The sequence below is a fragment of the Lutra lutra genome, chromosome 15, assembly GCF_902655055.1.
Source record: "Lutra lutra chromosome 15, mLutLut1.2, whole genome shotgun sequence".
NCBI lineage: Eukaryota > Metazoa > Chordata > Mammalia > Carnivora > Mustelidae > Lutra > Lutra lutra.
Genome location: NC_062292.1, coordinates 64,363,226 through 64,381,487, shown reverse-complemented (window position 1 = coordinate 64,381,487; position 18,262 = coordinate 64,363,226). Strand labels below are relative to the sequence as shown.

General features: G+C 45.3%; 1 protein-coding gene across 1 annotated transcript in view; it reads left to right on the top strand.

Annotated features, from left to right (window-relative positions):
• The window catches only part of SDHC (succinate dehydrogenase complex subunit C), a 33,869-nt gene that overhangs the window by 6,706 nt on the left and 8,901 nt on the right, over positions 1-18,262 (top strand). Inside the window, exons 3-4 of the mRNA XM_047704531.1 lie at positions 1,088-1,189; positions 9,113-9,174. Coding sequence (XP_047560487.1) covers positions 1,088-1,189; positions 9,113-9,174 — 164 coding nt within the window. The remainder of the gene's footprint in view (positions 1-1,087; positions 1,190-9,112; positions 9,175-18,262) is intronic.

The following is an 18,262-nucleotide window of genomic DNA, read 5'->3' as shown; positions in this document are numbered from 1 at the left end:
CTCCCTGTTACATTTACATCGGGGGCGTGTGATCATATGAATAAGGGAATGTCTGCTAGGTATTTTTCCACTATGAAGTTACTGTTTTTTTCTTTCTGTAATCAGTAATCTATGGGTAGGTTATATTTCTTGAGGGGAATGGAATCATGTTTAATATGGGTACATAATAAATTAAATTGTTGAACACAGCCATTCAACACTTGGCTTCAACCCAACCCAGTGACAAGGGAAACCAAGAAACTGTTCGGAGGTACCGAGCTAAGGGAAACCAAGAAACTGTTCGGAGGTACCGAGCTAAGGGAAACCAAGAAACTGTTCGGAGGTACCGAGCTAGGGGAAACCAAGAAACTGTTCGGAGGTACCGAGCTAAGGGAAACCAAGAAACTGTTCGGAGGTACCGAGCTAAGGGAAACCAAGAAACTGTTCGGAGGTACCGAGCTAAGGGAAACCAAGAAACTGTTCGGAGGGTACCGGAGCCGAGCTAAGGGAAACCAAGAAACTGTTCGGAGGTACCGAGCTAGGGGAAACCAAGAAACTGTTCGGAGGTACCGAGCTAAGGGAAACCAAGAAACTGTTCGGAGGTACCGAGCTAAGGGAAACCAAGAAACTGTTCGCAGGTACCGAGCTAAGGGAAACCAAGAAACTGTTCGGGAGGTACCGAGCTGATGCAGTTCTTGATTTTTGAGAACCTGAAAGGGTGTCTTGACAAAACAGATGAGAGCAGGTGGTGATGTATGAGACAACACCTGTGGCCTGGGGAAAGGGTGATTCATTTATGTAAATGTTTTTAAAATATTGTCCTTGCTCTGCTGCACAATGCAAAGGAAGTTGAGCTGCTTTTGCTTGACCTATGCGTTGGGGGTTTGGGAAGAGGAGTTCTCCCCTGATACGACCTCCCTGGGTGATTGAGGTTATTACTGAGTCAGACTTGGCATAGTGATGGGGAGTGGATGAACGTGTTTTCCTTCTGCAGTGGGTTCATCCAGCCCAGCTTAGAGCTTAGCTTTTTTGATTTAACTTTTTGTTACATAAACACTTAAGCCAAGTTTACTTTTAATCATTTTAAAACCTTCTGGTTTTATTTTAGTGCTGTTCCTTTGGGAACCACAGCCAAGGAAGAGATGGAGAGGTTCTGGAATAAGAACACCGATTTAAACCGTCCTCTGTCTCCCCATATCACCATCTACAGGTAAGGTCTCTGGAACCAGGGAGTCTAGAAGTAATGGGTGAAGGTTCTGGAGGTTGGGCCATTGCCTCCCTGAGTATTTCCCTCAGGCCTTTTATATAAGAAAAAGACTGTTTTCTGTCTTCTGGCCTTAGAGGGTATTTTATCCTGTAGAATTACCATTTGGAAAATGCTGGTGGGTCAAAATGTAATATCCATTAATTGAAAAAATTATTGTGAAACAGTTTCAAATTTACATAAATGTTACAAAAACAGTACACCGAAATCCTGTAGAACTGTATGTGCAGTCCCAATTCATTAACATGCCCAGATGATTTAAGTTCAAGTGCTAGATGATGTTCCATCAGTCCTGTAATGCTGCTGTAACAAGTTGGCACAAACTTTGTGGCTTAAAACAACACACTTGCTGTCTTACAGTTCCATAGGTCAGAAGGCTCACATAGGTCTCACTGGGTTAAAATTAAGGTGTTGGTAGGGCTGCATTCCCTTCTGGAGGCTCATGGGAAGAATCTCTTTCCATGTGTGGTTTGTAGAGGCTGCTGTGAGTTCCTTGGCTTGTGGCCTCCTCCCTGCTCTTCAAAACCAGCAATGATGGGTGACTTTCTTCTTCCTCCCACCACTTTGACCCTGCTTCTGTTGTCACATTTCTTCTCCATTCCCTCCTTCTGCCAGCCTCTCCCCCTCTTAAGGACTTTTGTGATTATGTTGGAACCATCCAGGTAATCCCTAATCCCGGATAGTCTCCCTAGTTTAAGGTGAGTTTATTAGCAAACTTAGTTTCATCTGCAACTTTAAATTCCCCTTTGCCATTTAAGGTAAAATACTAATAGGTTCCAGGGCCTAGAATGTGGCCATCTTCAGGGAGGTTGTTACTCTGCCTTTCACAGACCCTTAATACTTGAGTGCGTGTTTCTTAAATTCAAGGACACTGTAGGGTGGCTTGGTCGATTAAACATCCGATATTAGATTGGGTCCTGATCTCAGTCAGGGTGGTGAGATTGATCCCGGCCACAGGATACCCTCACCCTCTCCCTCTGCCCCTTCCCACCCCAACCCCTCTCTAAAAAAAAAAAAAATGCAAGGACGCTCATAGTACAACCATCACAATCAGAAAATTAACTTTGACCCAGTGTCACCATCTAATCCTCAGATCCCATTCAAATGTTGTCAGTTGTCCTAGTAATGTCCTTTATAGGTCCAGGGTCCAGCCTAGGATCGTGTGTTACGTTTAGTTGTCTCTTTAACTCTTGATCTCCTTCAAGTGTGGAACAGTTTTTTAGTCTTTCCCTATCTTTCATGACATTAACATTTTTAAACTGTCCCCGTTCACGTTTGCCTGGCGTTTTCCTGTGATTTATGCATTTTTGGCAGGAACAGCTCTGAAGTGATGCTGTGGTCTTCTCAGTGCATGGGGGTGCGGGGGGGTAGGGATGTGGGGGTGGGGATTGGGGCTACACGTGATGATTGATCCGTTACTGGAGATATTGACTTTTATCTAGTTACAGTGTGTCTGCTTAGGTTTCTCCATGTATAAAGTTCATGAGTACAGATACTGTGTTTATAATCGTTAATTATTTTGTGGTGAGACTTCCTCCCGTCTCCGGTCTATTGATGATACTTACCGTCAGCATTTATTAGTTATTACTAGAAATCCGTTGTTACTGTGGTGGTTGCCAGATTGTACTTTTTCTAATTCCATCATACCCAGTAGATTTATTTACAAGTAAATTAATAAATAAATAGGCTAAAGCTTGCTTTCTTTATCAGTACAGATTTAAGGATTCCTAAAAGGAAAAACTCATGTCTCCTCTACTCTTAGGACACCAGCTAAAGGGAAAACAGCACTGTTTCCTCTCTGCTTTCAGCACTTCTGACATCAAATGTGTGGAGGTTTTTCCCACACCAGCCAGTTTCCCAACTCCCTGGATACCAGTTGGGTGTGGAGTCGTTCATTTATGCCACGTTATTGGGAGTTAGTGCAGACCCCACAGGTCAGGGGCTCAGTCCTACAGTACTGTCCCCCACTCCAGATGCCAGTTTGCACATCCTGTGCTTTTGACTGACCAGCTATAAATCACGGGTTCTTTCTACCCCCTCCTCACGTCATATGAGTAGATCAGTAATTTGCTAGAGTTGCTCACACAACTTGGAAACATTTACTTATGTCCACTAGTTACGTTACAGCTGGTACAGATCAACAGCCTGGTACCCTTGTAGATGCCTATATGTCAGGAACAGTTCCCAGCACAGCAGCTTCTGTCCCCATGGAGTTGGGATACACCACACTCTTGACATGCGGATATCCTTAGCAACCTGGAAACTCAGACTTCTTCACTTTTGGGATTTTTATGGTAGGCAGGACCAGATATTAACTCAATCTCTAGCCCCTTTTCCCTCCCTGGAAAAAGAGGGGGTGGGCCTCTGTAATCATGTCTCAGTCTTTCCGGTAACCAACCCCCATCCCGAGTCACCTCATTAAAACAAAGGACACTCTTACCACCCAGGAGATTCCAAGGGATTTAGGAACTGTGTGTCAGGAATCAGGGTCAAAGACCAAATATGAGGACAAAAGCTGTTCCAGCACTCCTCCTGTCACTCCGGAGATTATAAGGGTTTTAGGAGCTCAGTGTCAGGAACCAGGAATGGAGACCCTGTATATACGTGTTTCTTATTATTTCGCAGTTCCTGTTTTGCCCAAAGGGTTCCATTGTTAACTCTCTTTTGTTTTGGCGTCCAAACTGTCCCATACTCAGCCAGTGGGAGCCCTTCAGGATGGTTCCTCTGCAGTCAAGATCTGGGTGCTAGGTGCGCTCATTGCTACCAGCTTTCGTGGCTTCTAGGCCTTTTCAGTAGGGAGAGCTGGGGTATATGTGTGTGCAGACCCAGAGGCACAGGTACGTGTGAGTGTACACATGGACACAGGTGCATCTGGTGTCCTCGGAAGTAGCTTTGATAGCTGCTATGCTGGTGTCGGAGAAAATCCCCTCTCGAGCTGCTCCTCAAGCCCCACTGCCCTCCTCTTGGGTTCTTGCCAGGAGGCTGGCCATGTTTTAACCACCTCCACAAATACCACAACCCTTCAGATTTTTTCCAAGCCAGATTCCAGAAATAATTCTGATTGCAGAAATTGGACATTGTACTAAAACAGAAGGAGCCTAATAAGTGATCTTAATCCTTGCAACTTTATGGTAGAGCTTTTTTTAAGAGAAAAGATTTGGGGGGGAGGATTATAATGGGAAGAACTTATATTATTCTGAATCTATATTTAAAGCCCTGGCCTGGGGGGAAATGGGTGGCTCAGTCGGCTAAGCGTCTGCCTTCAGTTCAGGTCATGATCCCAGGGTCCTGGGATCGAGCCCTATGTCGGGCTCCTGAGCAGGGAGCCTACTTCTCCCTCTCCCTCTGCCCTCCCCCTGCTTGTGTGCTCGCTTGGCGCTCTTTCTCTCTCAAATAACTAAACAAAATCTTAAAAAAAAAAGCAAAACTTTATTTTAAAATTTAATTACATCATCAACCACATTGGTTTTCAGAGTGCTCCTTGGGGCTTTGGATATTCTACTAAGCTTCGTGGATAGTTGCTGGAGGCTGGCCAACATGCACATGAAACTGTAGGCCCTGGGCCCCAGGGTAGCCAAAGCAACTTTACTTTGATCTGTTTTACATTTTGCGTTTTTGCATTTCAAGAAAGGTGCTGCTCATACACGCACACAAAGTTCAAAGTCACCTTTGTACCTAATGAGTGAATATCTTCTGCAGTATTTTCATGTGGTTCTCTGCCTATGCTTGTATACCTCTAATATACAAGGAACTCACTACCCCCCTTTTCCAGTTTGGGAACTTCTCTAATTATCAGAAAGACCCTTCTTTCATTGAAGTTGCTGCAACTTACATCTTCTATCCAATGGCTCTGGTTTGACCTTGAATCATACAAAATAAATCTAAGCACATTGTTTATTGATTTTGAATATCTTTTCATATGCTTATTGGCCATGTGCATATCTTCTTTGGAGAACGGAGTATTCAAATCCTATGTTCGTTTTTCTTTTCTTTTTTTTTTTATAAACATCTTCACACCAATTTTTTTTTTTAAGATTTTATTTATTTATTTGACAGACAGAGATCACAGGTAGGCAGAGAGGCAGGCAGAGAGAGGAAGGGAAGCAGGCTCCCTGCCGAGCAGAGAGCCTGATGCGGGGCTCGATCCCAGGACCCTGGGATCATGACCTGAGCCGAAGGCAGAGGCTTTAACCCACTGAGCCACCCAGGCACCCCCCTATGTTCATTTTTCAATTGGGTTGTCTTTTTAAAAATTTTTTTGTTGTGGTAAAACATGCATAGTATAAAACTTGCCATTTTAACCATTTTTAAGTGCACGATTCAGTGGCATTAAACATAGTCACCTTGTACAAACCATCACCACTCTCCATCTCCAGAATCCTTTTATATTCTTAAACTGGAACTCTGTACTCATTAAACAGTAATTCCCATTCTCCTCTGACCCCAGCCCCAGCCTCTAACCATTCGATTTTCTCTCTCTATAAATCTGACTATTCTTCGTGCCTCATAAAATGGAATCATACAATGCTTGTCCTTTTGTGCCCTCCTTATTTCACTTGGCAGAGAGTGTTCAAGGTTCATCCATATCGTAGACTGTGTCAGAAGTCCGCTCCTTTCTGAGGCTGAGTAAATCCTCTCTTATGTGTGTCGCTACGGTCTGGTTACCCGTTCATCCTCGCGGGGCCATTGTGTTGTTCCCACCTCTCGGCTCTTGGGAATAGCGCTGCAGGGAGCATCCGTGTACGAGTACCTCTTTGAGTCCCTGCTTTCAGTTCTTCTGGGTAGATATCCAGTACCGGAACCTAATTGCTGGATCACATGGTAATTCTTTATTTAATTTTTTGAGGAGCCCACTCTACTGTTTTCCACAGGAGCAGTGCTGTTTTATGTTCCCATCAGCAGTGCGCAAGCATTCCACTTTCTCTGCCTCCTTATCAACACTTGTCTTTTGTTGTTTTCAATAACAACCATCCTAAGGGTGTGGAGGGGTATTGCATTCTAATTTTGATTGTCGTCTCCCTAATGATCGGTGATGCTGAGCCTCTTTTCACACACTAACTGGCCATATGTGTATCTTCCTTGGAGAAATGCTTTTTACTCTGTCAGTGGTATTTTTTTTTTTTAAGATTTTATTTATTTATTTGAGAGACAGAGATCACAAGTAGGCAGAGAGGCAGGCAGAGAGAGAGGAGGAAGCAGGCTCCCCGTTGAACAGAGAGCCCAATGCGGGGTCAATGCGGGGCTCGATCCCAGGACCCTGGGATCATGACCTGAGCCAAAGGCAGAGGTTTAACCCACTGAGCCACCAAGGCACCCCAAAATTAGTACATTTCAAATCATTTATTTGTTGATTGCTCCCAGTGTGCTTGATAATCTTTTAGGAGTTGGAAATACAAAGATGAGTAAGATCTTACCTGAGTTCAAAGAGGTCTCATTGTGTCCTGAGAAAAACTTTTCCTGAAGGAAAATTTTAGTGGCTCTTAGTGATTCTCTTTTCTATAAGTGAATTAAAACAATCTTGATTTTCTGTCCTAGACTCTTAACTTATGTTCTACCAGGAAATAGTGGGAACGATCTGCCTTTGCTCTGTGATGTCTAGGCCTCAGCTATAAAATACAAAGGCTGGGGGCGCCTGGGTGGCTCAGTCGTTAAGCGACTGCCTTTGGCTCAGGTCATAATCCCTGGGTCCTGGGATCAAGCCCTGCATCGGGCTCCCTGCTTGGCGGGAAGCCTGCTTTTCCCTCTCTCACTCCCTGTGCTTGTGTTCTCTCACTGTGTCTCTCTCTCTGTCAAATAAATAAAAATCTTTAAAAAATAAAACCCCCCCCAAGGCCGGGGCTGAATTAATCTGAAGATCCATTTACTCACAGGACTTGGGTTCATTCTGGCTGTTAGGGGCGCCATCCTTTAACCCCCGCCTGAGCCTTCCCGCCTGAGCCTTCCTACCCGAGCTCTCCACACCGGGCTGTTTGGGCTTCCTCACAGCCTGCGAGGGTGTGATTCGGAAGTCACGCGGTGTCACTTCTGCTATGTTCTCTGTCTTGAAGCCTTCAGTCCTGACGTTCTGCCCAGGTTCCTGGGGCTCAGCACTTAACGTGCCTGCTAAGGAGTGACAAGACTCTAGAAGGCCACGCGGGACTGGATCTGGTACTGTGGTTGTTCAGGAAATAAAACCTCCTTTACCTACTCAGCACCCGGCTGGCCCAGGCTGTGGCTGTAACCATTTTCTGAAAATTAGGGTCACGTTTGACTCGAGCAGTTTCTTGTCTAACCCTCATTTCTCTGCTTCGGTATTTCTGAATGTCCAGAGCTGTGCGCACGCGTCATCTGGTAGACCTTCCAGTCATGGCAGTTCCTTTGCTGGCCGTGAGCCCTAAGTCCCTTTGGAATGCTAAGCGGTGTCTTACAATTTCCCCACCTCTGTTTTTTTTCAGTTCTCTCAAATCAATATTTGTTCTGTCTTTTTCAGTCTGATAATCATTCTCTTTGACAAATAAAATAGTTGAGCAATCTGCTTTGCACTCTGTCATCTATTAACATAAAGTTGTCCATCCCGGTTAGGAGGCTTGCTTTCCCTGAATACAATTTTAAAAGCCCCTTTTTGTTGTCCTTGACATTTTTGCAAGCCTCAGCTCATTCTGGGTTTTAGTCTCCTGATTTATCTAACCAAATTCTGTCATTGTTCTCTGCTTGTCCTTTGTTATGTGGCTCTTCTTCCGCCTTTTATATTTATCCTGTTAAGTCTGAGTTAAGCAGAGTGGTGCCTGTGGCCAGTTTTTGGGGTTTCTCTAGCCATTACTCCTTTCTTACTGTGACCATTTTCATTACATAGTTAGAATTTCTTTCCGAGATTTTTTTCAGCCTACTTGAGTAGCTTCCTGTTAGAGTTGTGAAAATATGGTCTGATTATGTTCAGCATTTCCTCTCTAAGCTGAGTTTCCAGGATCAATGTTAACTTTATCCAAAGACTCCCGTTCCCGTTCTTTCCATTTCACTAAACAGTCCTCTCGAGCATGAGAACTAGGTCCAGAATATAGCAGTGTTAATTGTCCTACGGAAATGCTCTGGCAAATTAATGATTCAGAACATGATTTGATGACAAAGTATTTCAAAACGACGATGGATTAAAAGATGTTTACTAAATCCAGGAAAACTGTATTTAAAAATCTGGTATAGTAAGTTTATTAGGGAATAAATGATATGCTCACTGTGAATATTTACGGGCACATAATAAGAAGGAGTTCAAGGGTGACTGTATATTCTATGAAACTTGATCAACAGAACTCACTTCGTGTTCCTTTGACTTCAGTCACATGACTGGTGCACAGAAGGACCCAGGTGGTTGTGTTCTAGTGATTATTTTCTAACTAGACACAACTGTAATTGGTGTCTTTGACCCACTCATGTCGTTTCTTCTTATGAAAGGAGGAGTTAGAGTTGTGATTGATCCCGTCTGGTAAAAAGAGGGATGTTTCTCCTGAAATTAATCACTAGAAAGTGGAAACACAAGAATGCAAAACCTGTTCTTATTTTTATGTGTGAATAATACCTATTTCCAAAGTGGTTCACATTCTCTTCGCCAAAATGGAGTCTCTGTTGTGGTATCATATTTTCCTTTTTTTATATTTATTTTATTTTTTTTTAAGATTTTATGTATTTATTTGACACAGAAAGAGATTGCAAGTAGCAGAGAGGCAGGCAGAGAGAGAGGGGGAAGCAGGCTCCCCACTGAGGAGAGAGCCCGACGCAGGGCTCAATCCCAGGACCCTGAGATCATGACCTGAGCCAAAGGCAGAGGCTTAACCCACTGAGCCACCCAGGCGTCCCATATTTTCCTTTTTATAATTGCCTTTGTGTATTTCTTTGCAGCTGGTCTCTTCCCATGGCAATGTCCATTTGCCACCGTGGTACTGGCATGGCCTTGAGTGCAGGTATGTACATGGGTACTTATGCACACATGCATAAGTGGGCACGCGTGCACGTGCACACACACACACACACACACACACACACTTCGAAGAACTTTGCTGTTTCCGTGGCTCTTGGTGCAGCCTCCTCTACAAATCAGCAACTTGATTTAGAGAAAGGGATGAGTCCTTTTAAGCTTATTGTTCATTCCTTTAACAATTCACTCTGGGTTCCCACTGTGCTCAGGTTCTGTTCTTAGCCAGTTTTTTGGTCTCAAACTCACAACCCTGAGATTAAGAGTTGCGTGGTCTTCCGAGTGATCCTGCTGGGTGCCCCTACTTAGCCAGTTTTTAAATCACCCTAGCACATCCTGATGTTGTACTTATTGAAGTCACAGAGAGCAGAGCTAGAAATGTCATAGAGATGGGCTGGCCGGCTAAACATTGACCAGACACGGTCCAAGGTTAGTCATCAACCTCATTCTTCCGGAAAGTCAGTTTTAGCACCCATTATTTGTCACTTAGAATTAATCGGACCCCAAAAGATGAAGTCAGTCTCCAGTCTCACAAAATCTTGGTTTCCAGCCCAGAATGTCTATTTATTTCCTTACGCACGACGACTTGTATGCTGGTCTCCGTGCGTCCAGTTCAGGTAGTGACGTCTGTTACAGGTAGGAGGTATGCAGGTCATCGTCAGGTTTTGGGATCTGATGTGCCTTTCCACAATAGAGAGACACTTTCCAAGAGGATCAGCTATATTTCAGATTTTTCCCTGGCTTGTCCTGGAGTCATGGACATATTTCTGTTTTCTCTGTTATTCTTCAGGGCCTTCCTGGGCTCCTGTAGACTCTTTTTTTTTTTTTTTTTTTTAAAGATTTTATTTATTTATTTGACAGAGAGAGATCACAAGTAGACGGAGAGGCAGGCAGAGAGAGAGAGAGAGAGAGGGAAGCAGGCTCCCCGCTGAGCAGAGAGCCCGACGCAGGCCTCGATCCCAGGACCCTGAGATCATGACCTGAGCCGAAGGCAGCGGCTTAACCCACTGAGCCACCCAGGCGCCCATCCTGTAGACTCTTTTTACTGAAGTGGTCATCGGCAGGACTGGGGGCTCAAGTGGAGGGACCCTGTATTCAGGGAGCTGCTGCTGAGACCCCGGCAGAAGTGATCGAACACTGCGCCTGTGCCATTCACACTCAGATTTGCTTTGTTAATTGTAGAGTAGGATAGGATGCCTACCTAAGACCTGATGTTGTCACTGCTATGTTGTCATCCCTTCGGTTGGTGAAGGGAGCCCAGGTAGAAGGATGATTGATGTTGCCTGGGAATCTGTAGTTTCTGGTTTTCAACACACCAGGACTGAAGTGATACGATACGTTTCAAGATGAGGCTCTTCTAGCGGGAAGTTCATAGTTGCCCTCTTTCTGCTTGTTCAGGATCTTCTCATTGTGAGTCTGATGACCCAGGCTTACTTGGTGGTACCCATGAGCATGTTTAATCCTAAAAGTCATTGGAAGAACATGAGTAGTTTATTAGGCTTTAGCTCTCCCCACCTCTTTCTTTTTTAAGATTTTATTTCTTTATTTGAGAGAGAGAGGGAATGGAGCAGGGAGCCCGACATGGGGTTCAGTCCTGGGACTCCGGGATCAGGACCTGAGCTGAAGGCAGATGCTTAATGGACTGAGCCATCCAAGTGCCCCAGATTGCCTTTTTATGCCTGTGTATTTATTACCGTTGAAGGAGAAAGGGGATAGAGGCTCTCTGGTAGACTATAATGACAAGTATTACTTCGTCAAACATAGCTAAAGTTGATATTTTTTTCACAAGTGTGCTTAATAATCATACATGTTTTCTATTTTTACCCCCTTGAATGATCTTGTGTTCATCAGTGTGTATATGTTTTTCCCCTAACCTTGATCCCTAATACTGTAATGGAACGTAGTGGCTGTTGTTTACATGTGGTAGTAGCTTTCATGTTTCCCTCAAATGCTAAAGGGCCATTCAGAACTGGACGGGAACCGGGTTTTGCTAGATGGATGACACGGGCAGCGCCCTGCACCTCGGCTCATTCCTCATGAACTGAGCACATTAATAAGGCCTATACCGGAATTGTTGGAATTTCAGGAAAGTATACTTTGGATGATGACTTATGAGAACAGGGGTGAGAAGCCCAATAAATTGAACAGCAACAAGCCTCTTAGAAGATGATGTGCACTGGACCAAATGATCAGAAGAATTAGATCATTTGGCCTAAAATGAAGTCAGTCCCAGCAGATGTAATCTTTGCATTCTTGTGGCTCTCCTCCAATCTCTTCTTGATGTAACAGTAGGAAAAACAAAAACCTTATGAAAATAAATTGAATCATGTCATGCTTAGAATCATCCTATTACCGTATTTGCCTTTTGCACTTAGATTAAAATTCAAATCTCCCCGGAGCCAGAAAGTGCGCTGCCTGATCTGGCCTCGTCGAGCTCATCTCTGCCTGGCTTCCCCTTACTCTGCTCTGCCACCCTGGTCTTTGAATTCCTTTGAACGAGCAAAACTCTTTCTCACCCAGAGCCACTGCGTGTTTTATTCCCTCAGTCTGAAATGTCTGTCCCTACCCTTTGCCGCGGTGTGGTTAGTTCCTTCTCATCCTTTAGATCGAACTGAATTGCCCACTTTGACAGTACTTTGCTTACCGCCATCTCTGAAGGAGTTTCTCGTTCTAGTTCTTTTGTCCATCTTCTGTTTTCACAGCAGTGTTCCTTCATAGTTCTTACTGCATTGCTGGTTTCTTTGGAGCTTTTATTGCATATTTATAATTATTTCATTTGTTTATAAATCTGTCTCTTTTATGAGCCTGCAGACTCTTCAGAGAGGAGGGACTATGTCTTTTTTACCGTTTGTATCTTCTAGCGAGCACTCAGTAGGTGCTTGGGTCTCTCTTTACTAAATGAATATACCCATCTCAGTCATTTTGCTCATGGCGGTTATTTCAGAGCTGTTCATTCTTCCTGCTTTCTAATTAGTTTCCTGCTACGCTTTAGAAGTTAGACAGTGATAGTAGGATCCCCTACCCTCGACGGCAGAGGAGTCCAAGGAGAAAGACAAATAAACATTTATGATGCACTATGGTAACCTTTTTTGAAGACCTATTTACTTATTTTAGAGAGGGAGAGAGAGCACAGTGCGGAAGGGCAGAGGGAGAGGGATAAGAATCTTTTTTTTTTTTTTTTAAAGATTTTATTTATTTATTTGACAGACAGAGATCACAAGTAGGCAGAGAGAGGGGGGGAAGCAGGCTCCCTGCTGAGCAGAGAGCCCGATGCGGCGCTCGATCCCAGGACCCTGGGATTATGACCTGAGCAGAAGGCAGAGGCTTTAATCCACTGAGCCACCCAGGCGCCCCGAGGGATAAGAATCTTAAGCAGACTCTGCGCTGAGCACAGAGCCCACGTGGGGCTGGCTGTGGGGCTTGATCCCATGACCCTGAGATCACGACCTGAGCCAAAATCAAGAGTTGGATGTCCAAGCGACTGCACTACGCAGGCAGCCCTGTGAGAACTTTTTAATAGAGATGTGGGATCCCTGAGGAGAGACCATCCCTGAAGGAGTTGGAGAGCTTGAAAGAAGGATGAGTAGGAGAGTTCACGAAGAGGAGGTAGAGGACGCAGTCAACGGAGAAACTACCTCATGCAAAGGCCTAGGGCTTGGGAAGCACCCAGAGTCACTGGATGGTGATGACAGGGTCTGGCTATGGGAACAGTGGCAGAAGGAAGGGCTGGAAAGTGTGCCAAACAGTAAAGGACTTTGCCCCACAGAGAAGTTGGAACTTAATCCTGTCGACCGTTGGAAGTCATAAAAGGTTCCTGTTCTCGGGGCACCTGGCTGGCTAAGTTGGTAGAGCACACGACTCTTGATCTTGGGGTCATGGGTTCAAGCCCCACACTGGGCATAGAGCGGACATTAAAACAGACAAACAGAAGCTTCCTGTTCTCCTTTGCTGCAGCAGTGGAACAAGCCGCCAGGACAAATCCGGCAAGGTGTTCTTCCGGCCGAGAGACTCTGCGGCCGATAGATAAACTCTAAAAAGCGTGTTGAGCCAAAAAGTTGGATGACACTAGTTTGACTTTAGAGTAGAGTTTAGTGAAAAAGAACTTTATAGGGCACCTGGGTGGTTCTGTTGGTTAAGCATCTGACTCTTGACTTTGGCTCAAGTCACTGTCTCAGGGTTGTGAGAGCGAGCCCCACATCAGGCTCTGTGCTGGGTGTGGAATCTGCTTAAGATTCTCTCTCTCCCCCTCGGCCCCTCCCCCCTCTAAAAAAAAAAGAAAAAGAACTTAATAAACAGTCCTTTAGGGGTGCCTGGGTGGCTCAGTGGGTTAAACCTCTGCCTTTGGCTCAGGTCATGATCTCAGGGTCCTGGGATCAAGCCCCTCATTGGGCTCTCTGCTCAGCGGGGAGCCTGCTTCCTCCTCTCTCTCTTGTGATTGCTCTCTCTCTCTCTCTCTCTGTCAAATAAATAAATAAAATCTTAAAAAAAAAAAAAAGAACAGTCCTTTAAAACATGGAAAGAGATGGCCAGTAACGTTCGTTTACTTGGAAGCTGTAGGGATTAAAATACTAGTGATTTTACCTGGTGACCAATGGTGTAATAGTCTAGATAAAACCCGGTGACCACCTTGAGAACAGCAGGGGGCTGAGCTGCACTGAGTGAAACTTGGGGGGGGGCAGTGACCAAGATGTGCCATCATACAGCAGTAAAAACAGAATTTAGAAAAAGCACAGGTGGATGCTAATGGAAGGTCTTTTAGAGGAATGCAGCTATAAATGAAGTGTACAGTGACCTCGAGTGGGTATAAGGATGGTCCTGAATGTTTTGGATGGTTGTAAAAAACAGGTCAGTTTAGAGAATCAGCCCTTCAGTGAGAGATGGCCCGGATGCATAGCCAGACCTGCTCAGGCAGTCAGCTGCTTTTCTAGAAAAGCCACAGGCCTTACAGATTTATAAAGGAACTAATGGAACTCCAGAATGACTGCTTTTTCTTCTGGGCTTGTCATGAGATGGGACATTAGTCACTGCTTCTCAGATGTGTTAGAAATCCTGGTCATTGAGGCAATGGAAAGAAAGTAACAAACTTTGGAGTGAGGCAGGTCTGGGTTCAGTTCCCACTAGGTCACTAAGCAGCTAAGCAGCTGCTAGATGCGCACTTCCTTTTCTGCTTGTAGTAATGCCTAGTTAGGACTGTGACAGCTACACACTAGATCTAATGTTCGGGCTACAAATCTGAGCCCTTCCTCGGGTTTGCTGATTTGCTAGACTAGCTCACCAGAGCTCATGACAACACTTGATTCACATTTACTGATTTTGTAAATGAAGGCTGGAACTCAGGACAGCCAAATGCAAGAGAAATGTAGGGCAAGGTAGAGCGGGGAGAGGGGGGCTGTCCGTGGAGCTTCCATGCCGTTTCTGGTGTTAAGTAACACCCAAATGCAACTGAGTAGATACGAAGATCTAATTGGTCTTATTTCTTGTTCGGAATGGGCAGCAGCCCATCTAGCAAGGAGGGGGATGCTTTGCTGAGCTAAACAGAAGAAGTTTTTGAAGATAGAGAGAAGGCTTAAGGACAACAACAAAAAACAGGGGCACCAGGAGGCTCAGTCATGTGGCTCTTGATCTTGGGGTTGTGAGTTCAAGGCCCATGTTGGATGTAGGGATTAGTTAAAATCTTTTAAAAAAGAAAGAGGGAAGAAAAGAAGGAAAGAAAGGAATTTATTAGCAAGGAGTGCATTGTTCAGGCAGCGCTGTCCGAAGGGGAGTGGAAGGTATATGTCAGGACGTGTCCTGGCGTTGAGCAGGAAGTCCGTGTTGACTGTTAAAGGTTACACTCCTGCAGAGCTGAAACTGCAGTTAGGTAGGGCATTAAGTTAAGTTTGCTGATGTGGCCTAGGTGTCACCGGGTCAGGCCTGTGGTTTCTTGTAACACCACCCTGTCGGCACCTTGCTATGTTCAACCCTCGAGAGCTGTCCAAACCCTGTCGTTCGGGGGTTTTAGGGAGGTTTCCTCATCCTGGCGCATTGCTTAAATCATTGACGCTCTGCTGGTTAGCCAGATCACTGGCCGCGAGCGGGTATCTGGGGAGTGGGGACGAGGAGGAGGAGGAGCTGGGGACGAAAGTTCCCGCCCTCAGTCATGCCTTGGTCTCTCTGGCAACAGGCCCCATCCTGAAGCCATCCAGAGGGCCCCAGCCCCCAGTCATCCCAATAGCATACCAAGGGCACCCCTGATCACTCTAGAGGTTCTGTAGGTTTCAGGATCTGTGTGCTGAAGGAGCTGGAGCAAAAGACCAAATACATATTTCTTACCATATCACATTGTTGAACAAGGAATATCAATCAGTTAATTCAGTCAAAAGTGACCAAAGCTTTCCTCATTACAAGTGAAAAATACCTGAGAGGAAACCAAATATGCAATTTCCTAAACTCTGCTCTGATGTCTAGGATATGGGGAGGCAGGCAGTACAACCTCTTACAGCCTCAGCCCCCAAGCAGGGTCCCTCCAACAGCTAAACAGTGTAAATGGGGACACAGAGCCACTGAAGCTCTCCCATCGAATTGCCAAGACAAATCAAATGGTGCTTTCGCCCGGCTGCCAGCACGGGCTCCAGCCTCCCCACAGACGAGTGCTGTGTACGCAGCACGGGTAGGGTGTTGGGAAGTCCTGCGGCCGCTTCCGGAAGCCGCCATAGCTCTGACACTTCTTCCCAGCAAGCCCCTGCAGATGTCACTGCAAGTGACGATGAAAACATGTGAAAGAGCCTCGGTGGGGCTGTCCAAGTGGTGATTAAAACTCGGGGTGACGGCGCCCGATTGCTCTCTTAGCTGAAGTGTCCTCACACTAATCTCATCGTGTTAAGTCGTGCCTGTGGCTGCCCGGCAGTCTGGGGGCCGGGGGAGAGAGGTTCCTGCCCTGAGAGGAAGAAAACAGTTCTGAGACACATTTTCTCCTCTGGGGACCGTCAGTCTTACCAAGCCGTGTCATCTTGGTAACGCGAGGACAGAACTGTCGCACTTTTGAAGCAGGAGAGGCTGAGAACGAGGTTTTCAACTGCAAATGATCAGACATGTTCTGGGTGTTACAGAATTAAATATTCCAGGCATTATGTAAATCGTCATCGCCACGGGGCCTGTATCAGGAACTTCATCTCTAGTACTTAATTCTCACGGTCTGAACGAGGCGTTGATAATAAGCAGAAGAGGAAGTGAGGAGACAGTAGTTGGTCAGTGACAGGAGTGGGAGCTGAACTCACATCGCCTTTCCCCGGATGTGGTGTGCTCACCACCTTCCACACCGCCTCAGTGACCAGGAGAGTCCTGACGCGTACGTACCACAGCACACCTGAGAATCAGTGACTAGTGGCCCATCTCATGAAAAGCTCAGAAGAACAAGACAGCCACTTCGGAGTTCCACTGGTTCCTTTATAAGTCTGTATGGAGGCGTTTAGCTTTTCCAGAAGAGAAGCTGACTACCTGAGCCGCAGGCTGGCCTGTGCGTTCACGCGGGCTCTCACTGAAGGGCCGAGTCCTCAGCCCGGCCCGTGTGGAACAGGAAATGATGTTGCTGATCCAGTCCGACGCTCAGGGTCGGGTGTGTTGTTCTGTATCCAATGGTGTATACATCTCATTAGTAAATAATTGTGGTTATTTAAGAGTGAAGTTTTAAAAATTTTTTCCATTATGTGGATGATTTTTTTTTCCCCAATGGCTACTCAGTTGTTAGGACATAAATACTTGAGTTGCTTGAATCGAATTACTTAAGAAACAAAACTGCCAGGTGTTTCTTTTGGCTTAGGGGTACCCTGAGAAAGAAAATAACTGAAAACACAGAGGCACCAAACTAGCCGAACTGAGCTAGTTTGAGATTTGGGAAAAAGAGGACCTGAGAGGATTCCAGGATCTTTGGCAGTCCGGACAGATAGGAGGTTAGGGGGCCCCTCCACTGTTCTTTGAATTTCAGGGCAAACCCGCAGCTCCGAAACTTCAAGAGCCACACACGAGGGCCTTAGCTGACCAGACAGACTTAGCGCCGATCTGCCCCTGAAGTCACAGCAGTCAGACCGCTGAGTCCCAGGGAAGGCTGTTCATAGCAACACCAACCCCTAGAAGACAGACTGGTAGACTGGTAGGACTGCCTCGTCTTAGAATAACACACCCACTCTTTAGGATAACCTTCCAGAGTCAAAACTGGTAGAAATCCCAGGATGTGACCAGCAGCATCTAAAGCTTTTGCTTCTATGAATGTTAAGGAATTTTGTCAATTAGTTAAATCAATTCAAAAGCAAGCCACTATCTCAAAAATAAATCCGATATGCTCGACACCTTGCCACTACACCCGTTTTTTCAAGAGACTCAACAGTTTTGAGTCAGAAGTTTATAGGTGCTTACAACAAAAGTGTGGTGTTTGTAGAAAGAATCTGAGTTTGTGCATATGATCTCCCTGATATGAGGGAGAGGAGATGCGACATGGGGGGTTGAGGGGGTAGGAGAAGAATAAATGTAACAAGATAGGATTGGGAGGGAGACAAACCATAAGTGACTCTTAATCTCACAAAACAAACTGAGGGTTGATGGGGGGAGGGGGATTGGGAGGGGGGGGTGGGGTTAGGGATATTGGGGGAGGGTATGTGCTATGGTGAGTGCTGTGAAGTGTGTAAACCTGGCGATTCGCAGACCTGTACCCCTGGGGATAAAAATATATGTTTATAAAAGATAAAATTAAAAAAAAAAAAAAAGAAGAAGAATCTGAGTTTGTGTGTTCAAATCCCAGCCCACTCACTTAATGCTCAGTAAACTCGGATACGCTTCTTAATGTTTCTGAACCTCATTTGTTCTGCTGTTTGTGAACAAAATTAGCTGCTACTAATTTTTCAGTTGTTAAGAAGATTAAATAATTATGTAAAATTTAAGTAAATGGGGGCTTTAGCAATAAACATTTGAAATGGGTGTTATTTTTCTGACGGGTTGGGTGCTTCAGAATATAAAATGACAGTGTCTCTGGATGTATGTGAAATGGTTGGCTCGGAGCAGCGGCATTACGGGGACTTCTCTAAACCATACATTTCTGTAATGCC